The sequence below is a fragment of the Hylobates moloch genome, unplaced genomic scaffold (genome assembly GCF_009828535.3).
Source record: "Hylobates moloch isolate HMO894 unplaced genomic scaffold, HMol_V3 SCAFFOLD_3, whole genome shotgun sequence".
NCBI classification, from domain to species: domain Eukaryota; kingdom Metazoa; phylum Chordata; class Mammalia; order Primates; family Hylobatidae; genus Hylobates; species Hylobates moloch.
In genome coordinates, this window is record NW_026652278.1 from 173647625 (window position 1) to 173665891 (window position 18267).

Below are 18267 nucleotides of genomic sequence, written 5' to 3' on the forward strand. Positions count from 1 at the left end.
GAGACGTCTGTGAATTTGCCATTGTTAGCTTTTCTTAGGGGGTACAAGAGCCTTGAACTCTTGGCTCCATTATGACCGAGTCTGAATTTCCTATTTCCTTGTATGTCAGTAGCCAAACACTTCAATAGATGGAAGTGAATATATACATGAAAATTTTGGTTTAGGTTCCAATTTTTGGACCTAAAATATCCTCATAGCATTTCTTTGCCTTCTGTTGGTTTATGTTCAGTTTCTATGCCTATAAAAATGTGTCTCTATGTTAATAATAAAAGTTTAGATCTGTTGACCCCTTCACACAGTCTTTCTCACACATGGGGAAAGACCTTCAGAGCAAAGAAAGGCACATGTTAATACCATCCTTTCCAGATGAGGAAATTGGGGTTCAGAGAAGGTGACTTATGCCCTGCTGCTATGGGGGTGGCACTGGAGACGGCCAAATTCATTTCTCATTGAGGGTCCTGCCTCTTCACCGTTCACTTATCCTCTCCCAAATGCGTAGTATATATGAAGTACACAGTGATCTGCAGGCTGCTTCAAATGGGAACAGTTAGACCCGTCCGTTCGTTAATATTTCAAAATATTTGACTGCAGATGTTCCTCATTCAGCAGTGTGTTCAAAATTGGGTTCAGCAAGCCAGACAGAAATCTGAAATAGGAATTACACTGTGTGGTGGTGGAAAATAGACATGTTGTCAATAGCCCAGGGACAGATGAAGTACTCTTTCCACTTGCGAGCTCAGCTGTTGGGAGGCATTGAAACACTGTAAAAATGCTGGTTTCATCTCATCAGTTGCTTAGTAGAAAATGAAAGCCTAGTCAGAAGAGTTTTCCTCAGCGGAAGTTTGCTAACCTAAACCCAAATTCTGCAGATGTCATAGCCTTGACTTGATGGCAGGACTCAAATCATCTTAAGCGGTAAGATTTATGCTTTGTACAGATATGAAGATATCCCAAATTGTGATACCCTGTGATAAAAAGTTTTCCTCTGGTTTCTGTTTTAGTGTTTAAATGGGTGAGAAGAACATTAATTGCCCTCGTTCAGGTCACTTTTGGAAGAACCATCAACAAGTGAGTTGTATGAAATTAATATTTGGATCCATGCCCTACTCTTTTGCCTTGACAGTCAAATTACCTTATGATCTAGCAGCCAGTGATTTAACTTAAAGTCTTTTATTTTCTCTCACTTTTCGCTTCTGATATGATTCTAAGATTGGATAGGAGAGTAGATTTCTAAAAGAATTTCTCCCACAGAATGCATATGGCAGGTTAGATAAGAAAAGCTTGAGCTACTTCCACATTCTGACTGGCGAGGGTCAGGAGGTTGTGCTCTGTAAAGCTCTCCTTTGATCATGACAACATTGAGTATCTTGGGTAGAATGTTTTTATGTCAAATAATGAGAATCAGTTTAAGGTTTAGACTCTAAGCCAGAAGGAAAGTAGGATGAGCATCACATGGCAGGTGTTTACTTAGAGGAAAATACAGACCATGTATTAAGGTTTTTAGAGTTGTGTAGCACTGAAGTGCTAACTCTTCTTGTTAGTTAATATCTGCATATCCACTGGGGTGTGCGTGTGGCCCTGTCATCTAGCACTGCTATAAGCCATATGTCTTTTCTAAACTATATTATCCATATACATAAAGGCATTTTATATTTATACCAGTCTTTCACTGAGTGTTCTAATGTTGCTTATAAAAAGTGATCCACATTTTGATCATTCATTTATGAAAGCCCTGGGTTTGTTACCGAGAACTCAATTAATATAGTCAATTATTATTAGTTTCTGAGAAATTATTGGAATTTCTCATAACTGCAAAGTCATGTAGCCAATAGAAGGTGAATAGAAGTATTTAGATCGGTTTAGGCCTGAAAGGGGGTCTTAGAGATTAGTCTCACTCCTCATTTTGTTGGTGAAGAAGTGGAACCAAAGATATCAACTGCTTGTCTGAAGTCACCAGACCCGTTAGCTGACCTAACCTGGCCCCCTGGCCTGGTGCCTGCTTCATCTCTGTGCCTGGAATTTGGAAATACTGTTATCAAGATCTTTTATATGGTAACTCTATACCCAGAATTCTTCACAAGATAAACATTATGATTTCCTGCAGAATACGAATATGAGTCAACGTCTAGAAATTTAAAAAAAAATCACTTTTTTATATAACAAAATAAGTTTTAAGATGAAATTATCAGATTTTCCCAAGTGAAAGATTTAGTGGTCAGACATTTGTACAAGGTTAATATGATAGTTTTACCATATAAAGCATATAAATTTTAATAGGAAACACTGTAAAGAACATTTGCTATTTTTTTACTGATTTGCCAATGAATATATTTTCCTTGTGGTCAGAAACAAAAGTTTACTTCTACTTAAGATTTTAAAAAAAGAGTTTTAGTTGGCTGGGCACAGTGGCTCATGCCTATAATCCCAGCACTTTGGAAGGCCAAGGCGGGCAGATTGCTTCAGCCCAGAAGTTCAAGACCAGCCTGGGCAACATGGTGCCCATCTCTACAGAAAAAAAAAAAATTAGCCAACTATGGTAGTACACGTGTGCCTGTGATTCCAGCTCCTCAGGAGGCTCAGGCGGGAGGACTGCTTGAGTCCAGGAGGTCAAGGCTGCCGTGAGTCACTGCATTCCAGCCTGGAATGAAAGAGCAAGACCCTTTCTCAAAAAAAAAAAAAGTTTTAGTTGCCCATCAGAGGCTCGTTTAGTTGACCTAAGTATCATAGGCTTTTGTTTTACTCAGAAAAAATGGCCTGTTTAATTTTTTGTTTTAGTTTAAGGCAAACAAACCTCTTTTGTATTGACAAGCCTTAGATAAAGAAATTCCCAAAAAACAGCCAGGCATGGTGGCTCACGTCTGTAATCCCAGCACTTTGGGAGGCTGGAGCAGGTGGATCACTTGATGACAGGAGTTCGAGATCAGCCTGGCCAACGTGGCAAAACCCCATCTCTACTAAAAATACAAAAATTAGCTGGGCATGGTGGGTGCCTGCATCTGTAATTAAAAGAAATTCCCAAAGTGGCCTTCTTTTTCTCAGGACTTGCTAATTTATTTTCCTTTTCAGTTTCAGCAAGTCATGCATACTTTCCTTGCTCCTGTTTATGATGTTGGCTCTTAATTATAAAATGAGCAGCTGCAGGTTGTGAGTGGTGCATACAGGGGGCAGTCATTTTCACAGGGACAGAGAAGAGGCACATGTAGGAGATTTCCAGGCTGTTCATTTCAGTGGGCTTTTTATCAAGTAGCGATCATGGCGCACATGTTTCTTTGCTATTTTTGCCTTCAGCAGATGATGACTCATCACGAAATTAAGCAGCAGCACAGTGTGTCTCTTGCCTTGTAGTAACTACAGTTTCACATGCTAGAATTGCTTCAAAAGCATCAGACAGGTTTCGGCTGATAGAAAGTCAGATCTAAATTGGTAGAAAATAACTTAGATGATGACCTTTAAGAGTCACTTCCTAATCTCAAGTTGTAAACTGAAATTTTAGGAAGCTAGGCAGGCAGGTCAGCAGATTCTCTCTTAAACCACAAGTTCCATTAAATCAATAAACTTATTTTATATGGTCTAGATTTGAATTGCACAGTTCCAAGAAATAGAGAGAAGAGTGTAGGAGATATGCAGTTATAGATGGAGATAACAGTGTAGTTTGACTCACAGTAGGGTTTAGATGTATATTCAATAGTGATCAACTACTATGTGCAAAGTACTGGACTTGAAACATTACTTCAGATATTATTTCTGAAAACCTTATATTGTCCATTTAAAATTCTGGTTGGAAGTCAGATTCTTAAAAGGCTTTTTAATATATTATTATTATTCATGAATTGAGTTTCAAATTTGAGGTCTTTCTGGCACAAATAGTCTAAGATGATTCTTTTCCCCTTTTCGATGGAGAGGCTTTTCTCCTCCCAACCTCACAACTACTCTTGGGCTCTTTGAACTGTGTGTAGTTGTCTCTTGACAGCAGAGGACCTGTAACTGGTTAGAATGTGACCAGTGACTGGCCGGGCGCAGTGGCTCACACCTGTAATCCCAGCACTTTGGGAGGCAGAGGTGGACGGATCCTGACACAGTGAAACCCCGTCTCTACTAAAAATACAAAAAATTAGCTGGGCATGGTGGCACACACCTGTAGTCCCAGCTCCTCGGGAGGCTGAGGCAGGAGAATTGCTTGAAGCCAGGAGGCAGAGGTTGCAGTGAGCCGAGATTCTATATATATATAGAATTTGTCTAATGACTAACAAAAATGGGGTTGTGTGGAAGACCTGGGTAACCAAATAAAATACATAACTCTGCAAGTCAAATGGCTGCCACCCAGTCTTCATTCTTGGGGAATTTTGAAATTGGCCACATAGCAGTGTATCTTTGAAAGGGACTATCTTTTTCCTTGCCTCATGGGCATGTGAAGTGCTCTATCTGGATCCGAGTGTCCTGCCCAGCACTCTCTGCCATAGCAACACTAAAAGACAGCTATGGAAAGCCTGCTCCTCCTGCAGGACTATAGGAAGGTTTTCCAGACCACTTCCAACAGTCTTTAAATGGATTTGTGTTTTCACCTTATACCACTTCATGGAAATGTTGCAGTCTGCAGACAAATCAATCTCTCAGTTCTTGTCTTTATAGACTGAACACAGCCAACATTTGGAGAAGTTAGTGCCAATGACAAAATTAGCTCCAGGAATAACTGGTCATGCAGTATTACCAAAATAAAAAAACAGGCCAGGCACGGTGGCTCACGCCTCTAATCCCAGCACCTTGGGAGGCCGAGGCGGGTGGATCACCTGAGGTCAGGAGTTCAAGACCAGCCTGGCCAACATGGCGAAACCCCATCTCTACTAAAAATACAAAAATCAGCCAGGCATGGTGGCACGCGCCTGTAGTCCCAACTGCTCGGGAAGCTGAGGCAGGAGAATCACTTGAACCTGGGAGGCAGAGGTTCCAGTGAGCCGAGATCGCACCACTGCACTCCAGCCTGTGTGACAAAGCAAGACTCCATCTCAAAAAATAATAACAATTAAAAATATGTATAACTTTCAGAGCCAGAGTTTAAAAAATCCAATTCCTAGTTTATTCATCAAACACTTAGATCAGGCTGTATCTTAACCTTTGCATTGATAAGTGCCTTTTGAGAATAGAGTACCCAATTTTTAAAAACCTCATCCAAGAAATCTTTTTCTCTTGAAAGACAAATCCGGGACACAGTCAGCTGGATTTTCAGTGAGCAAATGTCGGTTTACTACATCAATACTTTCCGGGATGCTTTTTGGCCAAATGGGGAGTTGGCACCACTGACCACAATCAGAAGCAAAGAGCAAAGTCAGGAAACAAAACAGAGAGCACAGCAAAAGCTGCTTGAAAACATTCCAGGTGAGGCCTGGGCTATTAGCCTGAAAAGCATAGAGATCTGAGGGAATGTGAACCCCATTGAGGTGATTTTCATTTATGTCTTGCAGGAAACATTCTTTACAATGAAAAAAAAAGGATCATACTCTTTTAAGGCATTTTTTGTCACTTGCTAAGAAGTTATACTGAGAATGTTAAGAACTTAAAAAATGTTTTAGAACAGATAATAAACTTTGTGTTTTGGAAATCCTGCTAAAGTATCGTGTTTTGAGAGCTTAATTTTTAGCAAAATATTAACATTTTAATTATTAAAATTAGTAGTTGAAAAATATTAAAATTGTATTTTGTATAAGTGTCTCATGTTGAGAAATTCTTTCCTGAAGCATTTGAGAGAACTGACCATTCATGTTTCTCATGCCTCCATGTCTTTATTGACTGAAGGTGTATAATGTTATATTCCTTTCACTGCAAAGCTATGCATTGAGCACTTTATCAATAGCAGCATAGAATCTAAATTTAATTTTTCAGATATGCTTCAGAGCCTTGTTGGACAGCAAAATGCCCGCCATGGTATAATAAAAATATTCAATGCACTGCAAGAAACAAGAGCCAACAAGCATCTGTTATATGTGAGTAAATTAAAGTCCAGGGGGTTTTCTGCTTCATTTTTGTCTGTTTCTTCATTTGGTTAGAAAAAACATGTACCCCAGTGGCTGCAGCACTCTCATTCTCACATACTAGTCATCTCCCTTGACTGTGTGTGTGTGTGTGTGTGTGTGTGTGTGTGTGTGTGTGTGTGTGAGACAGAGTTTCGCTCTTGTGCCCCAGGCTGGAGTGCACTGGCACGATCTCAGCTTACTGCAACCTCTGCCTCCTGGGTTCAAGTGATTCTCCTGCCTCAGCCTCCCGAGTAGCTGGGATTACAGGCATGCACCACCACGCCCAGCTAATTTTTGTATTTTTAGTAGAGATGGAGTTTCACCATGTTGGCCGGGATGGTCTCTAACTCCTGACCTCAGGTGATCTGTCTGCCTCAGCCTCCCAAAGTGCTGGGATTACAGGCAGGAGCCACCTCGCCCATCCTCCCTTGACTTTTGATATAACATTGCCGCATAACTGGTTGGTTTTCTTATTTCAGCAAAGCCAACTGTTTCCCAGTCATCTCTCTGATTATAGTTACCAATATTAAATACTGTTTGAGAGTTACTTGTTTACTGAGATAATTTCAGACCTAAAATTAGACTTTTCTCTTAGACGCAGATATTTATTTTGAATAAACCCTTGGAGAAAAACATTTTTCTACTTTTTTCCGTCTTTGTTGGTTCAGGTGCTGATGGAACTGCTGCTAATTGAACTGTGTCCTGAGCTGAGAATTCATTTAGATCAACTTAAAGCTGGCCAAGTTTGAGACTGCACAAATAAACCACCAGAAAAATGTCTGTGTAATAATAGACATGAAGCATTTCCCTCTTTTCCACAGAGGGCTTGACTGAGAACCATACTGATTTTTATTTTAGTTACCTCCCTCTAGTTTTATGTGCAATTAGTAGAATCAGGGAGGACGGGACTTATGCTGTGGTAGGCAACAGAAAAAAACTTCTATTGATTTTTATTTAATATGAATACTTTAAAGATCAACATACCGATTGAAATACAAATGTTAATATGTGAGAACCTAGGAAGTATTTTAAATATTTATGAAAATATTTTGTTTTAAAATGAACTATGAATATTGTACAGTTAATTTCCTCACTGAGGACTGTGAAGATTCTTATATTATTTCATGTATATTGAAGAACATTGTTAGGCAATGCTTTGTGTAAAGTTATTGTGAAGATTTTATTGTCTTTATTTTTACCAAAGATTTCCCATAGTTTGAGCATTCGAAGCAATAAAATATAAAAATGAATCACAGCGCTCTATGATATTTAAGATACTTATATCTCAAAGAGGTTGAAGCTCTACAGGCAGTTCAAATATTTATCAAATGCCTTTTTAGAGAAAACACTGTGCACTTAACTACTTCTGCAGGGAAGTAAAAGTTTGCCGCCTTCTCCAGAGACAAAATAAATCTGTAAAATACACGATTTTTAGTGAGCAGAAACAGCCAAATTAGTGCTTGAAGTGAGGCATTAGGGAGGACAGATGGGAGCTGACCCTTGGAGTATGGGCAGGGCCGGGATGGGGCAGTGGAAAGAGGATGGCAGCTACTTCAGGGGCTCGGTTGTATTATCAAGCCTTTTAGGCCACAGGGGCATTAGGGGAGATCCAGAGTACAGACTTTGTGTTATTGGTAGTGGGGCGTGGACAAGTACTTAATTTTCTTGGGTTTCACCATCTATTATTATGCAGTAATAAAATACCTTCCCCTGTCTAATCCCCAAGAATATTGAAAACAAAACAAACAATTAAAAGGTAAAAATTCCATTTGAATCCCTGAAAGATACTCCCCTAATGACCCAGGATGTAACCTATGCCAGTTTATATACGTATGATATACATATCATACCTGCCAACTTCTTGATAAGAAACAAGTTCTGAAAGATAAATGATTAAAAATTAGTAAACCAAATGTTATCCTTAAGATTTTTTTAGTTATAGCTTTTTTATCCTTTTTTCAAACCATGATGATATTTGACACTTAAAAAATACCCAAAGTTGGCTATTGATAAAAATTGCCCTTCAAAAGACTATATAGAAAAGACCAGATAAAATACATTCAAGGAAGAGAGGCAGTGTGAAGTTGTCAAGCCCAAAGAACTTATCACAATACAATTATTGGAAATGTCCATTTTAGGCGTAATTCTATGCTATCATTTAAACTGTAGCTGTTAAGTTTATACTGTGAAAGAGAAAGATCACTATTATTTTGTCTCTGTATTTATTTATGATAAATTGTCATTTTTCCATGAGATATCAGCTATAAGGAATCTTAGAGGAGTGTGTGTGTGTGTGTGTGTGTGTGTGTGTAAGAGTGATGATCTGGAAGTCTCAGTGCACTTGAGTTTACAGACTCACCGCACTCGCAGGTCAAGGGGTTTACTACTGTCCTCAGCAGTGCTAGTTTGCAGGGGCTCACTTGTGCCAGAGCATCACCTTTATGGTAACTACAGTAAACTGAAATTTTAAATTCTGCATTGGATTTACGGAAGACATTTAAGCATAGCATGTTACCATGTATGGCACAAAGTCAAAGTTGATGATTTCTGAAACCCCTCTTTTAATGGCAGTTTAAAAAGTGCTCTTTACTTAGGGCCGATCTTTTATTATGTTCCTATTTTAAGATTTTTTTTTTTTTTTGAGACAGAGTCTCACTCTTTTCGCCCAGGCTGGAGTGCAATTGCACAATCTCAACTCACTGTAACCTCTGCCTCCCAGTTTCAAGCAATTCTCCTGTCTCAGCCTCCTGAGTAGCTGGGACTACAGGCGTCCGGCATCACGCTCGGCTAATTTTTGTATTTTTAGTAGAGATGGGGTTTCACCATGTTGGCCAGGCTGGTCTCAAACTCCTGACCTCATGATCCACCCACCTTGGCCTCCCAAAGTGCTGGGATTACAGGCGTGAGCCACCGCGCCCAGCTAAGATTAGGTCAGGAGACTCCATCTCAAAATAAATAAATAAATAAATTTTTTAAAAAAAGAATCTTTAGGAACTGGATTAAGTGTGGAGAAGAGAATACCAGTTGGGAATTTGGATCTTCAAGTGGTTGAAGGAATGTTACATGGATGGTATTAAGAGATTTGAGACAGAAATACATGAGCATTTGAGGATATCTCGAACCTGAGTCTGTTGAAATCTCTTCCCTTACACAAAGACAAAATGAAGTTCAAGCAATACAGACAAGCCAGAACATAAAACTAGAGCAAATAATTTTCTGCCATTCAACAGTTCTTAGTGACTATCACCTCCATATTAATTGCATTTTCCCATTACTAAAAAGAAATCTTGTTTAAATCCACTGTCGGGATGGTTGTGATTTATAAAATAAAGCCACATCCTTTAATATGTTCATAAAAAAAAGCAATAGTTAAGGTATCTCTGAAACCTGTCTTTGATATGTATATTTATTTCACAAATGAATAGCCTTGTACAATCTTATGCATATGGATCTTACTGTTTTTACTGTCACCTTTTGCCTTCATAGATGTCATCTATATAAGGAAAGCCTTTTGCTAATTTTAACAATATTTAATTGTAGTTCTTGTAAATGATTTCATTGAGGTTTTTACCACAGGGTTTTAAAAATGTAGAAAATGAGCTGAAGCATAAAGAAACAATTTGCTTTAATTTTCTTTGAATATTTTCATATAGCAATTGCTTTTTGTTTTATTACACATTCTGCATATGTATATAGCAGTTGTTTTACTCATTAAATTAAGATCTTTGAGGGAAGATTTGGAGGGGCAAGATTCTAAAGCAATGTCTTATAACCCACTTTTTTGAAGTTTATATGTAATAAGCCAATTATTTATGAGCTTTTTAAGAACAGGATGTCTCAAAAGGCTTAGTGCAGTTTTAGCTTTAATAACTTCAGAAGTAGAAATGCTATACATACTTGTTTCATTCTTTAAATGTCTTTTACACTTAGTTTTGTGAATTTACATTTAAAAATTTTAAATGACTGAAACGAAATTTAAACATTATTCAAAATTCACAAAACTAAGACAAATTTTAAAGAATTAAACTTTCAAATGATGGTTTTAAGTAAGTTTGTATCATTTCTACTTCTGAACTTACTAAACTAAAGCTAAACTAAGTCTTTTTGGAGACTCGGTATTTAAGGAAGGAAAACGATACTTGCTGTATAGAATGGTTTGGATACTTGATATGGTCTCGGCCAGTCTGTAGGGTAAGAGGTGGACCTCTGAGGACTCTTCCAGCAATTTGACCTTGTGTCTAGGTTTCAAGTTGCAAAACTTAACAGCGTACAAATTCAAGAACGAAGTAACATGTCACCTGTAAAATACCCAGGATAGTGTAATTTGTGATGTGCAACATAACCAAACATAGCTACTGTAAAAATACACACATTGTGAGGTGTTAGCATTGATGATCTTTGTTGAAATACATTGTGGTCTAAATTCTTTGACGAATAAGTAAGGAGTGAAGTTCATCTGCCAATGCAGGATTCAGACGACAAGCCTTAAAATCAAAAAGAGTCAGATATTTAGATACATTCGAATTGTTTGGGTCTCTCTTCTTTTTTTCTTTTCTTTTTTGATTTGTTTTTAAGAATAGTAAAGTACAGTGAATTTCAAGAAAATTTGTTAAGATACTTTCTATTCTGATGTCCTACTTTAACCTATGCAGAATAGATCAGTACTCAAAATAATCATGTTATTATCATTTGAAAGAGATAACATTTTATCAGTGCCAAGAATAAAGGGAACTTAAGCACCAATGATAGCATTGTATGTTATGAATTATTAAAATAAGGAAAATGGAAAGCATTAACATTTGGCCTCAAAGTTGTTATGATCTCATTATGTGAATAACAGCATCTGTAATAATCTTATTTTTAAATATATAGCTAAAATAATTTTATTATGTCTAAATAGTGACAAGGTGCATAATTTCTAGAATGTCAACAATTTGGGAGACAGAGCTCTCATCCAAACCCCACTCTATGCAGTAATTGTCCCTTCAGTACCCACGACAGTTGGTCACTAGGTATTTGCTTGGTTGCTTCCAGTAGCAGGAAGTTACCACCTTTAGAGAAAACTTGTGTTTTTCTTTGTTTCCTGAACTGTTGTGTTAGAAAACTCTCCCTTATGGCCGGGTGCGGTGGCTCACACCTGTAATCCCAGCACTTTGGGAGGCTGAGGCGGGTGGATCACGATGTTAGGAGATCGAGACCTTCCTGGCTAACACGGTGGAAACCCTGTCTCTACTAAAAATACAAAAATTAGCTGGGTGTGTTTAACTAGAGTTTTCTAAAGATATTAAGGATAGGATAGAACCTGAAATTGGCTTGGTTTGGAAATTGGTGTAATACAGAGAGCTTTTTTTTTTTTTTTTTTTTTTGAGATGGAGTCCCAGGCTGGAGTGCAGTGGTGTGATCTCGGCTCACTGCAACCTCTGCTCCCAGGTTCAAGCAATTCTCCTGCCTCAGCCTCCCGAGTAGCTGGGATTACAGGCACACATTGCCATGCCTGGCTAATTTTATTTTTCAGTAGAGACAGGATTATTTAGTATTTTTAGTAGAGACCCAGTTTCACCATGTTGGCCAGGCTGGTCTCAAACTCCTGACCTCAACTGATCTGCCCGCCTCAGCCTCAGCCTCCTGAAGTGCTGGGATTACAGGCATGAGCCACTGTGCCTGGCCAGTACAGAGAGCATTTAAATGAAAAAAGTTAGACAACTGTTATTCATACTAAGAATGGTGTAGAGGTAAATATCTTAAAGATCAGTTGGATTTGGCTGTGTGCTGTGTGTCTATGTTTACGTGTTAATATGGCTTTGATGCTCTGGAAGTTTTAATTTTAAAGTAATTTAGGGTTCCCAAACTTACCTGACATTGGAATCCCACAGGGAGCTTTAATAAATATGCTTCTGTCTCCTAGAGACCATGATTGAAATTTTCTGAAATAAGGCCTGAACTTTGGAATTTGTAAAAGATCCTCGGGTGATTTTAACATGCAGAGAAGCTTGGGAACCACTGCTGTAATATCAGAGTCAGCCAAGGGACTCAGAAGCCTCCCCCACTCAGGCTGAACAATCTGTGTACCACAAACACTGCCCTACCAAGTCTGCTATGATGTAATTCTAATTTTGACTCATGGATGTGATGGACCTAAGATGTGCACAGCTTTTTGTTTTTTCTTTTTTTAAAAAAATCTAAACTTAAGAGTTAGTATTCATAATGATCTTCCTTACCCCCCTCCACTACCACACCCCTTGCTTTTTAGTAGTTACTTTATTTGAGATGTGAAACGTATTTGGGATCTAAATAAATTGATCACATGGATTAAAATATGAAAGGCTTATTTTAACTGATTACCTCAAACTCAAGAATATCCCTCCTAAGCGGGGTAGATGTCATGCTCAAAAAAACTTGAAACTCTATTTCATTACCGTACTAGAATGAACATAGAGGTTCACACTTGTTCTAGATGAAAGACATAAACTGTTCAGCTTTAAGGTCTTGGTGCTGGGCCTTAGGCTGCAGATAGTAGCAGAATGAAAGAGTAATTTGCATCAAAATAGGACTTTTAATCATTTGAGCTAAATTATGCTAATAAGATTCTGACAGAATTGTCTGCAAACAATCTGCCTGTCTGACAGCTTCTCTGTAGACAGAGGTTATCTGCACAGTAATTGAGTAGAAAAAACACTAATCCGTAAAACTATTCAAGTTGCAGCTAAAAGCCTGGCAGTTTCTCTTTGGGTGAATTTATATTTTGTTCTAAAGCTTACTTTAGAATAATAGTGTTTAGCGGTTGTTTCATCCCTGGTGATGCCCAAGCCAAGCTGCAGACACCTTGCATGGTAGAAGGCTGCCATTGCCATGCCTCTGCTGATGAACTCCGGGAGACAGTCTGTGACCTGGGCGATCATGGGGATGTCGTGAACCTCATCGTAGTCAGCGATCCTGAGAGGATGTAGAGTTGTGAAATGGAAAAGACATCAGTTATGGTAAGTGTTTGTAAAACGATGTGCCTAGAGACTGTCCTTGTGCCTGCAGTGATTTCTCTCTACTGCTTTGAGAACTAAGTTGTTTGCTGTGTGGTGAAGGGTCCATATAGGCACCTTATACCAGGAGAAGATGAGCTTACCAGAGTGGTGACTTTACATCGTCTCTGTAATTATGCTCAGCAGGCTCAGTAACCACTAGAAAACAAAGGTATGTTTCTTTTTTCTTGTAATATTACTATTGGAAGTTTAATGTCACTTTGTGGATTTAAACTGAATGGAGAAGAAAGCATTTTCTATTTCTTTGGATCAGGTATGGAAACATCAACCTTCAATTTGGACGTTAGCCACATAGGACCAGAAAACCCTTTCACTAGCACATCTTCTTTAAAAATAGACAATCGGCCGGGCGCGGTGGCTCACGCCTGGAATCCCAGCACTTTGGGAGGCCAAGGTGGGTGGATCACGAGGTCAGGAGATCGAGACCATCCTGGCTAACAACGGTGAAACCCCGTCTCTACTAAAAAAAAAAAAATAACAAAAAAATTAGCCGGGCATGGTGGCGGGCGCCTGTAGTCCCAGCTACTTGGGAGGCTGAGGCAGGAGAATGGCCTGAACCTGGGAGGCGGAGCTTGCAGTGAGCCGAGATTGCGCCACTGCACTCCAGCCTGGGGGACAGAGCGAGACTCCATCTCCAAAAAAATAAATAAAAAGGATAATGGAAAGAAGTCATCCTTTATACCCAGATACAAATATGTACAATTGTGTGAGAATGCGATCCAGTCAAGTCCATGTTAACCACAATGTCATAGGGAGTAGGAATGTGGAAAATAATAGAAAGCGCCAAAGATTTTAAAGAACGATTTAAAGCCTTAGTTCTAACTAAGATGGGCATGTGCTTTGAGACATTGGCAATCACTCCTACAAGTGTTCTGCTGCCTGGAGCCCGAGACTCTGGGGAAGCGGAGTAGAAGCAGCCCCTCCTTCCCTTCATCCTCTCTTGTAGATCACTGCCCTGCACCAGGGCTTGGAGACGGGGGAGAACTGGTGCTGTGGGAAGGGTGTGACTGGGAAACCCCAGCACACGCAGAGTCTGATGGCCACTCTAGAGTACACCCAGGTCTGTCTCCCGACACACTGCTTTTATACACTGTGGGTAAATACGTGTAGGGAAGTACATGGAGCCTTACGGACTCCGGGAAAAGACGTTTTTGTGTATTTTGTTAGATATGGTGTCAGTCTTTTAACCATATTCTCATGTTGCAGTTGTTATGAAGCTGTATTTCAGTTATGCAGTTATAGAACTGCATGACCGAGGAGTGCAGGAAGAAATGAAGATGTAATAAACATGTGATATGCCAAGCTGTGTTAAGTACATGATTATAATCCTGCTGTAAAGGCATGCTCTTCTCACAGATAAGGCAATTGCTGCTTAAGAAACTTGCTTCAGCTAGTAGCACTGAAATCCTGAAGGCTAATGGCATAGAATTGTGCTATCCAGTATGGTAACCACTAGCCATATGAATATTTACATTAATTAAAATTTAAAAGTTTAGTGCTAAGTTGCATTAGACACATTTCAAGTGCTCAATAGCTATCATTTCTAATATTGCAGGAAGTTCTGTGAAGGATTTGGCATAGAACATCTAGTAGGCATTCTTGTCAATACTTTCATCCAGTTTCTTCAAATATTACTGCTATGGTTTGAATAATAAGTTCTCTCGGAAATCCCATGTTGCTAGTGTGATCGTATCAAGAGGTGGGGGGCCCTTAAGAGGCGATGAGGCCATGAGAGTGCCTCCCTCATGAACAGGACTAAAGCCCTTTTTATAAAAGAGGTTTCCTGTAGCTTTCTGCTGTCACCTGAGGACATGATGGTCCTCCCCTCTGGAGGTTGCAGCCCTCTCCTGGCCTCTGAAACTCTGAGTAATAAATTTCTGTTTCTTATAAATTACCTAGTGTGTGATATTCTGTTACAGCAGCACAAAACAGACAAAGACATTCACCTTTTGGAAAATGCAACACACTTGGTAAAAAATTTCATCTTATAGTAATACTCCACGAGATTCCCTTGAGCATAGACGTTTCCGCGTTCTGCTGCTTCTCTTAAGCACTGCAGGGCAGCTTCCGTATCCTGCCGGATGCCTTGTCCATACAAGTACATGAGACCAAGTGCACCCTGGGACTCCAGATTCCCATTGCCACATGCTTCTGAATGCCAGTAAAATGCCTAAGAAAAGCACAGTTTCATCATTGTATTTGTGATCCACTAGATGAAATTATAAGGGAATACTGGACAGAAAAGAAGTCTGTGTTTCCTAGATAGCACTATTAATCATCTCTAGGAAAGAGCGGTAGGCCTTTGGATGCATTTCACACTAGCACACATGCCTAACACTGTGTGGAGGCGAGTTCCTCCGCTGTCTGTCCACAGTGCAGGTGAGATCACAGTCCAGGCAGCTTATGGCAGAGGAGGACCAGCTGTCCTAGGTTTCAGGATTTGGGGATCTTCCAGAGTAAGGATCAGGAAGATGCCAAATAGGAACTAAGTGTCTGAAAGGCGTGAGGCACAGCAGAGGAGGGGAGACCGCTGATGCTAAGGGAGGGTTTGAGCTCCCGGTGGATTCTAGAGATGGCAGCTGCTGCGATCAAAGACAACCCAGGATAAACGCTGTATGTAGGCTCAAGCACATTTGCCTCATACTCCACTACAGTGAATTTGAATTCATTAAAACAATTCCAGGTGGCTGCTTATCTATCCAAAGATGGCCTTAGTTGTTACGTGCCTCTTGCAAATTTGCCATTAACTCCTCTCTTACAAGTAGGACTCAGCCCCCATTTCCTTCTCCTTATAGGATTTTTTGGAAACTGTTTCAACCATTGATGAAAGAGATTATATTTCTGTGAAAATCTTAGATGGATTTTATTTGTAACTAATTCTTGGTATATTTTACTTATTGGTATCAATTATTTCTCAAGTCAACAGTAATATTCATCTATTCATGCTTAGAAGGACTTTGGCTGTAATTTCAGGACTGTTTCTCTTCTTTTAGCTTTGATAGTATAGTATACAAAATACTCTCACATTCATGGTTGCCTTCGGTAGAGGTAGGGAAGGGGGCATTTATAAATAAAAGGGCTTTGGGATCCTAAAATGTATGCTTTCTTTACATTTTAAGGAAATATAAGAGATATTTAAAACGACATTCCCCACCATTTTCTCAAAAAAAGTAGTGAAACAAATATTAATCTAAATATAACACTAGCATTAAAAAAGAGGGGACCATTACCTTTTCTAACTCCGTGGGCTCCTTGGTTGAGTAATACAGCCCGAGCATACTTTGAGCCTTCACACTAGCTTTGGGATTTCCACTGTCTGCTGCGATAAGCCATAGTCTACGAGAGAAAGCGAGGCCTGTTATTCTTGGTTTCAGCATTTCATTCAAACCTAATCTTGTTCTCAGGTGGGATTACCTTTCAGCTTCCTCATTTGATCGTTTAACACCTTTTCCTTCATAATAAGCTCTTCCGAGGTTGTAAGCAGCTGCAAATTTTAAGTGTCTTGCTTTGGGACATGGAGAATCAAGAATTTTCTTCATATAGTCCACCCCTTTCTCCTTCGACAGAAAAAAAAAAAGAACAAAAAAACCCTAGTTTTTAGTTTTACCCAAACTGAATTTCTTTCTCCCAATAAGGCTGTGAAGTGTCTGCCGTCTGACATGATGTATAATACTATGAATCTGTGCCCAAAGGGTACGATTGTCCTGGATTCTGCAGGGCAAGTGATAAGGAGGAAAAGAATCTCTAAAAGTACGTCTCCTATTCAGGCACTCCCAGGAGCTCTGGGATATAAGAAATTTCCTTCCTTTTACGGTTGCCTGAGTTGATTTAAGTCTCAGTATGGGCTTCCTCTTTTCTCTCCTCCCTCCCATCTAATAACCGTTATCCTGAATCAGCACAGTTCTTAGAACTGACTGAAGTGCAAGAATGGCCAGGAACAACTTTCACATTTGTAATTCTTACGATACACTTGTGAGCCCCTAACAAACACTGTCTTCCATTCAAGCATACTTTTACTGTGTGCTCATAGTTTGTATCTAATATACAAATCTTATGCACTAATACGACATCTGCTATGTGGTCACAAGGAAAGCATAGAAGATATTCTAACCACTAGCAAGAACAGACTGCACCCTCCACCCACAAATCCATCAGACACAAACCTTCAAACATCACCCAAAAGAAGAAAATAATATTGGACAATCAAATATATTTTGGTTTTTGTTTGTTTGAGACAGAGTCTTGCTCTGTCACCCAAGCTGGACTGCAGTGGCATGAGCTTGGCTCACTGCAGCCTCCCAGGTAGCTGGGAATACACACATGCACCACCACACCAGGCTAACTTTTGTATTTTTAGTAGAGCCTGGCCAACATGGTGAAATCCTGTCTCTACTAAAAATAACAAAAATTAGCCAGGCGTGGTGGCAGCGCCTGTAATCCCAGCTACTCGGAAGGCTGCGGCGGAGAATCACTTGAACCCGCGAAGCGGAGCTTGCAGTGAGCCGAGGTCGCACCACTGCACTCCAGCCTGGGCAACAGAGCAAGACTCCGTCTCAAAATATAAATAATTTTAATCATGTCCAATAATCCACTGACAATGAAATCTTAACCACTGTGACCAAGACACTAACTTACAGCGTCTAGAGTGGTCCCCAGCCCATCATAGTACATCACTCCTAGCTGGTACGTTGCTTGATGGTCTTTCTCCTTGATTTCTTCAAACTGTTCTAATGCTTCTTCAAACCATCCCTAGAAGCACCCAGAAGATATTTAATTATTTTTATTATGATCTTAAAGTAATCCCAAAGGCACCAAGCGGTCAAGTGTTTGTGCCCAAGTTAAACACACAGTTAACAATGCAGCCATATCTGAACCCATGCCCCACGCTGAAGAAGCACGCTCTCAGCCATGGTGCTCTGCCATCCTCAGAGTGACAGGTGCACGATGAGCCCTCAGCAAACATTTGTTGCCAGGATAGATGAAGGTGCCGTCGAAAAGTGAGAGAGAAGGTGGGATATAGGTGAACAGCTGCCCAAATAGTCAACGAATGGTGAAGGACAGTCGGTCCCTTTTCAAGTCTTCCCGGGGAAGTCAATGAAAAACCGAAACTACATTACTGAAGTTGGGGGGACAGCTGGCATAGCCCTTCCTCAGTCTACTTCCCAGGCCCCCCCAACAAGATGTGAAGAATGAGGGCGATTTCCTCCCATGCTATCCGGGAACAA

At 39.8% G+C, this 18267-nt stretch overlaps 2 protein-coding genes across 13 annotated transcripts in view; one reads left to right on the forward strand and one right to left on the reverse strand.

The window, feature by feature from the left end:
* The window catches only part of SNX25 (sorting nexin 25), a 184683-nt gene extending 177425 nt beyond the window's left edge, over positions 1-7258 (forward strand). For all 6 annotated transcript variants that reach the window (XM_058436946.1, XM_032754549.2, XM_032149029.3 and 3 more), the window contains 4 exons: positions 1002-1068; positions 5192-5373; positions 5878-5978; positions 6677-7258. In XM_058436946.1, coding sequence (XP_058292929.1) covers positions 1002-1068; positions 5192-5373; positions 5878-5978; positions 6677-6757 — 431 coding nt within the window. In that variant the 3' untranslated portion in view covers positions 6758-7258. The remainder of the gene's footprint in view (positions 1-1001; positions 1069-5191; positions 5374-5877; positions 5979-6676) is intronic.
* A 3051-nt stretch (positions 7259-10309) lies between these two features.
* Positions 10310-18267, reverse strand: part of LRP2BP (LRP2 binding protein) — a 29581-nt gene continuing 21623 nt past the window's right edge. For 4 of the 7 annotated variants that reach the window (XM_058436973.1, XM_032149030.3, XM_058436971.1 and 1 more), the window contains 6 exons: positions 17678-17791; positions 16457-16599; positions 16273-16378; positions 14989-15212; positions 12767-12941; positions 10310-10492 (listed from right to left, as the gene is read on the reverse strand). In XM_058436973.1, coding sequence (XP_058292956.1) covers positions 10427-10492; positions 12767-12941; positions 14989-15212; positions 16273-16378; positions 16457-16599; positions 17678-17791 — 828 coding nt within the window. In that variant the 3' untranslated portion in view covers positions 10310-10426. The remainder of the gene's footprint in view (positions 10493-12766; positions 12942-14988; positions 15213-16272; positions 16379-16456; positions 16600-17677; positions 17792-18267) is intronic. The other 3 variants (XM_058436974.1, XM_032149031.2, XM_058436972.1) reach the window with 2 other exon arrangements.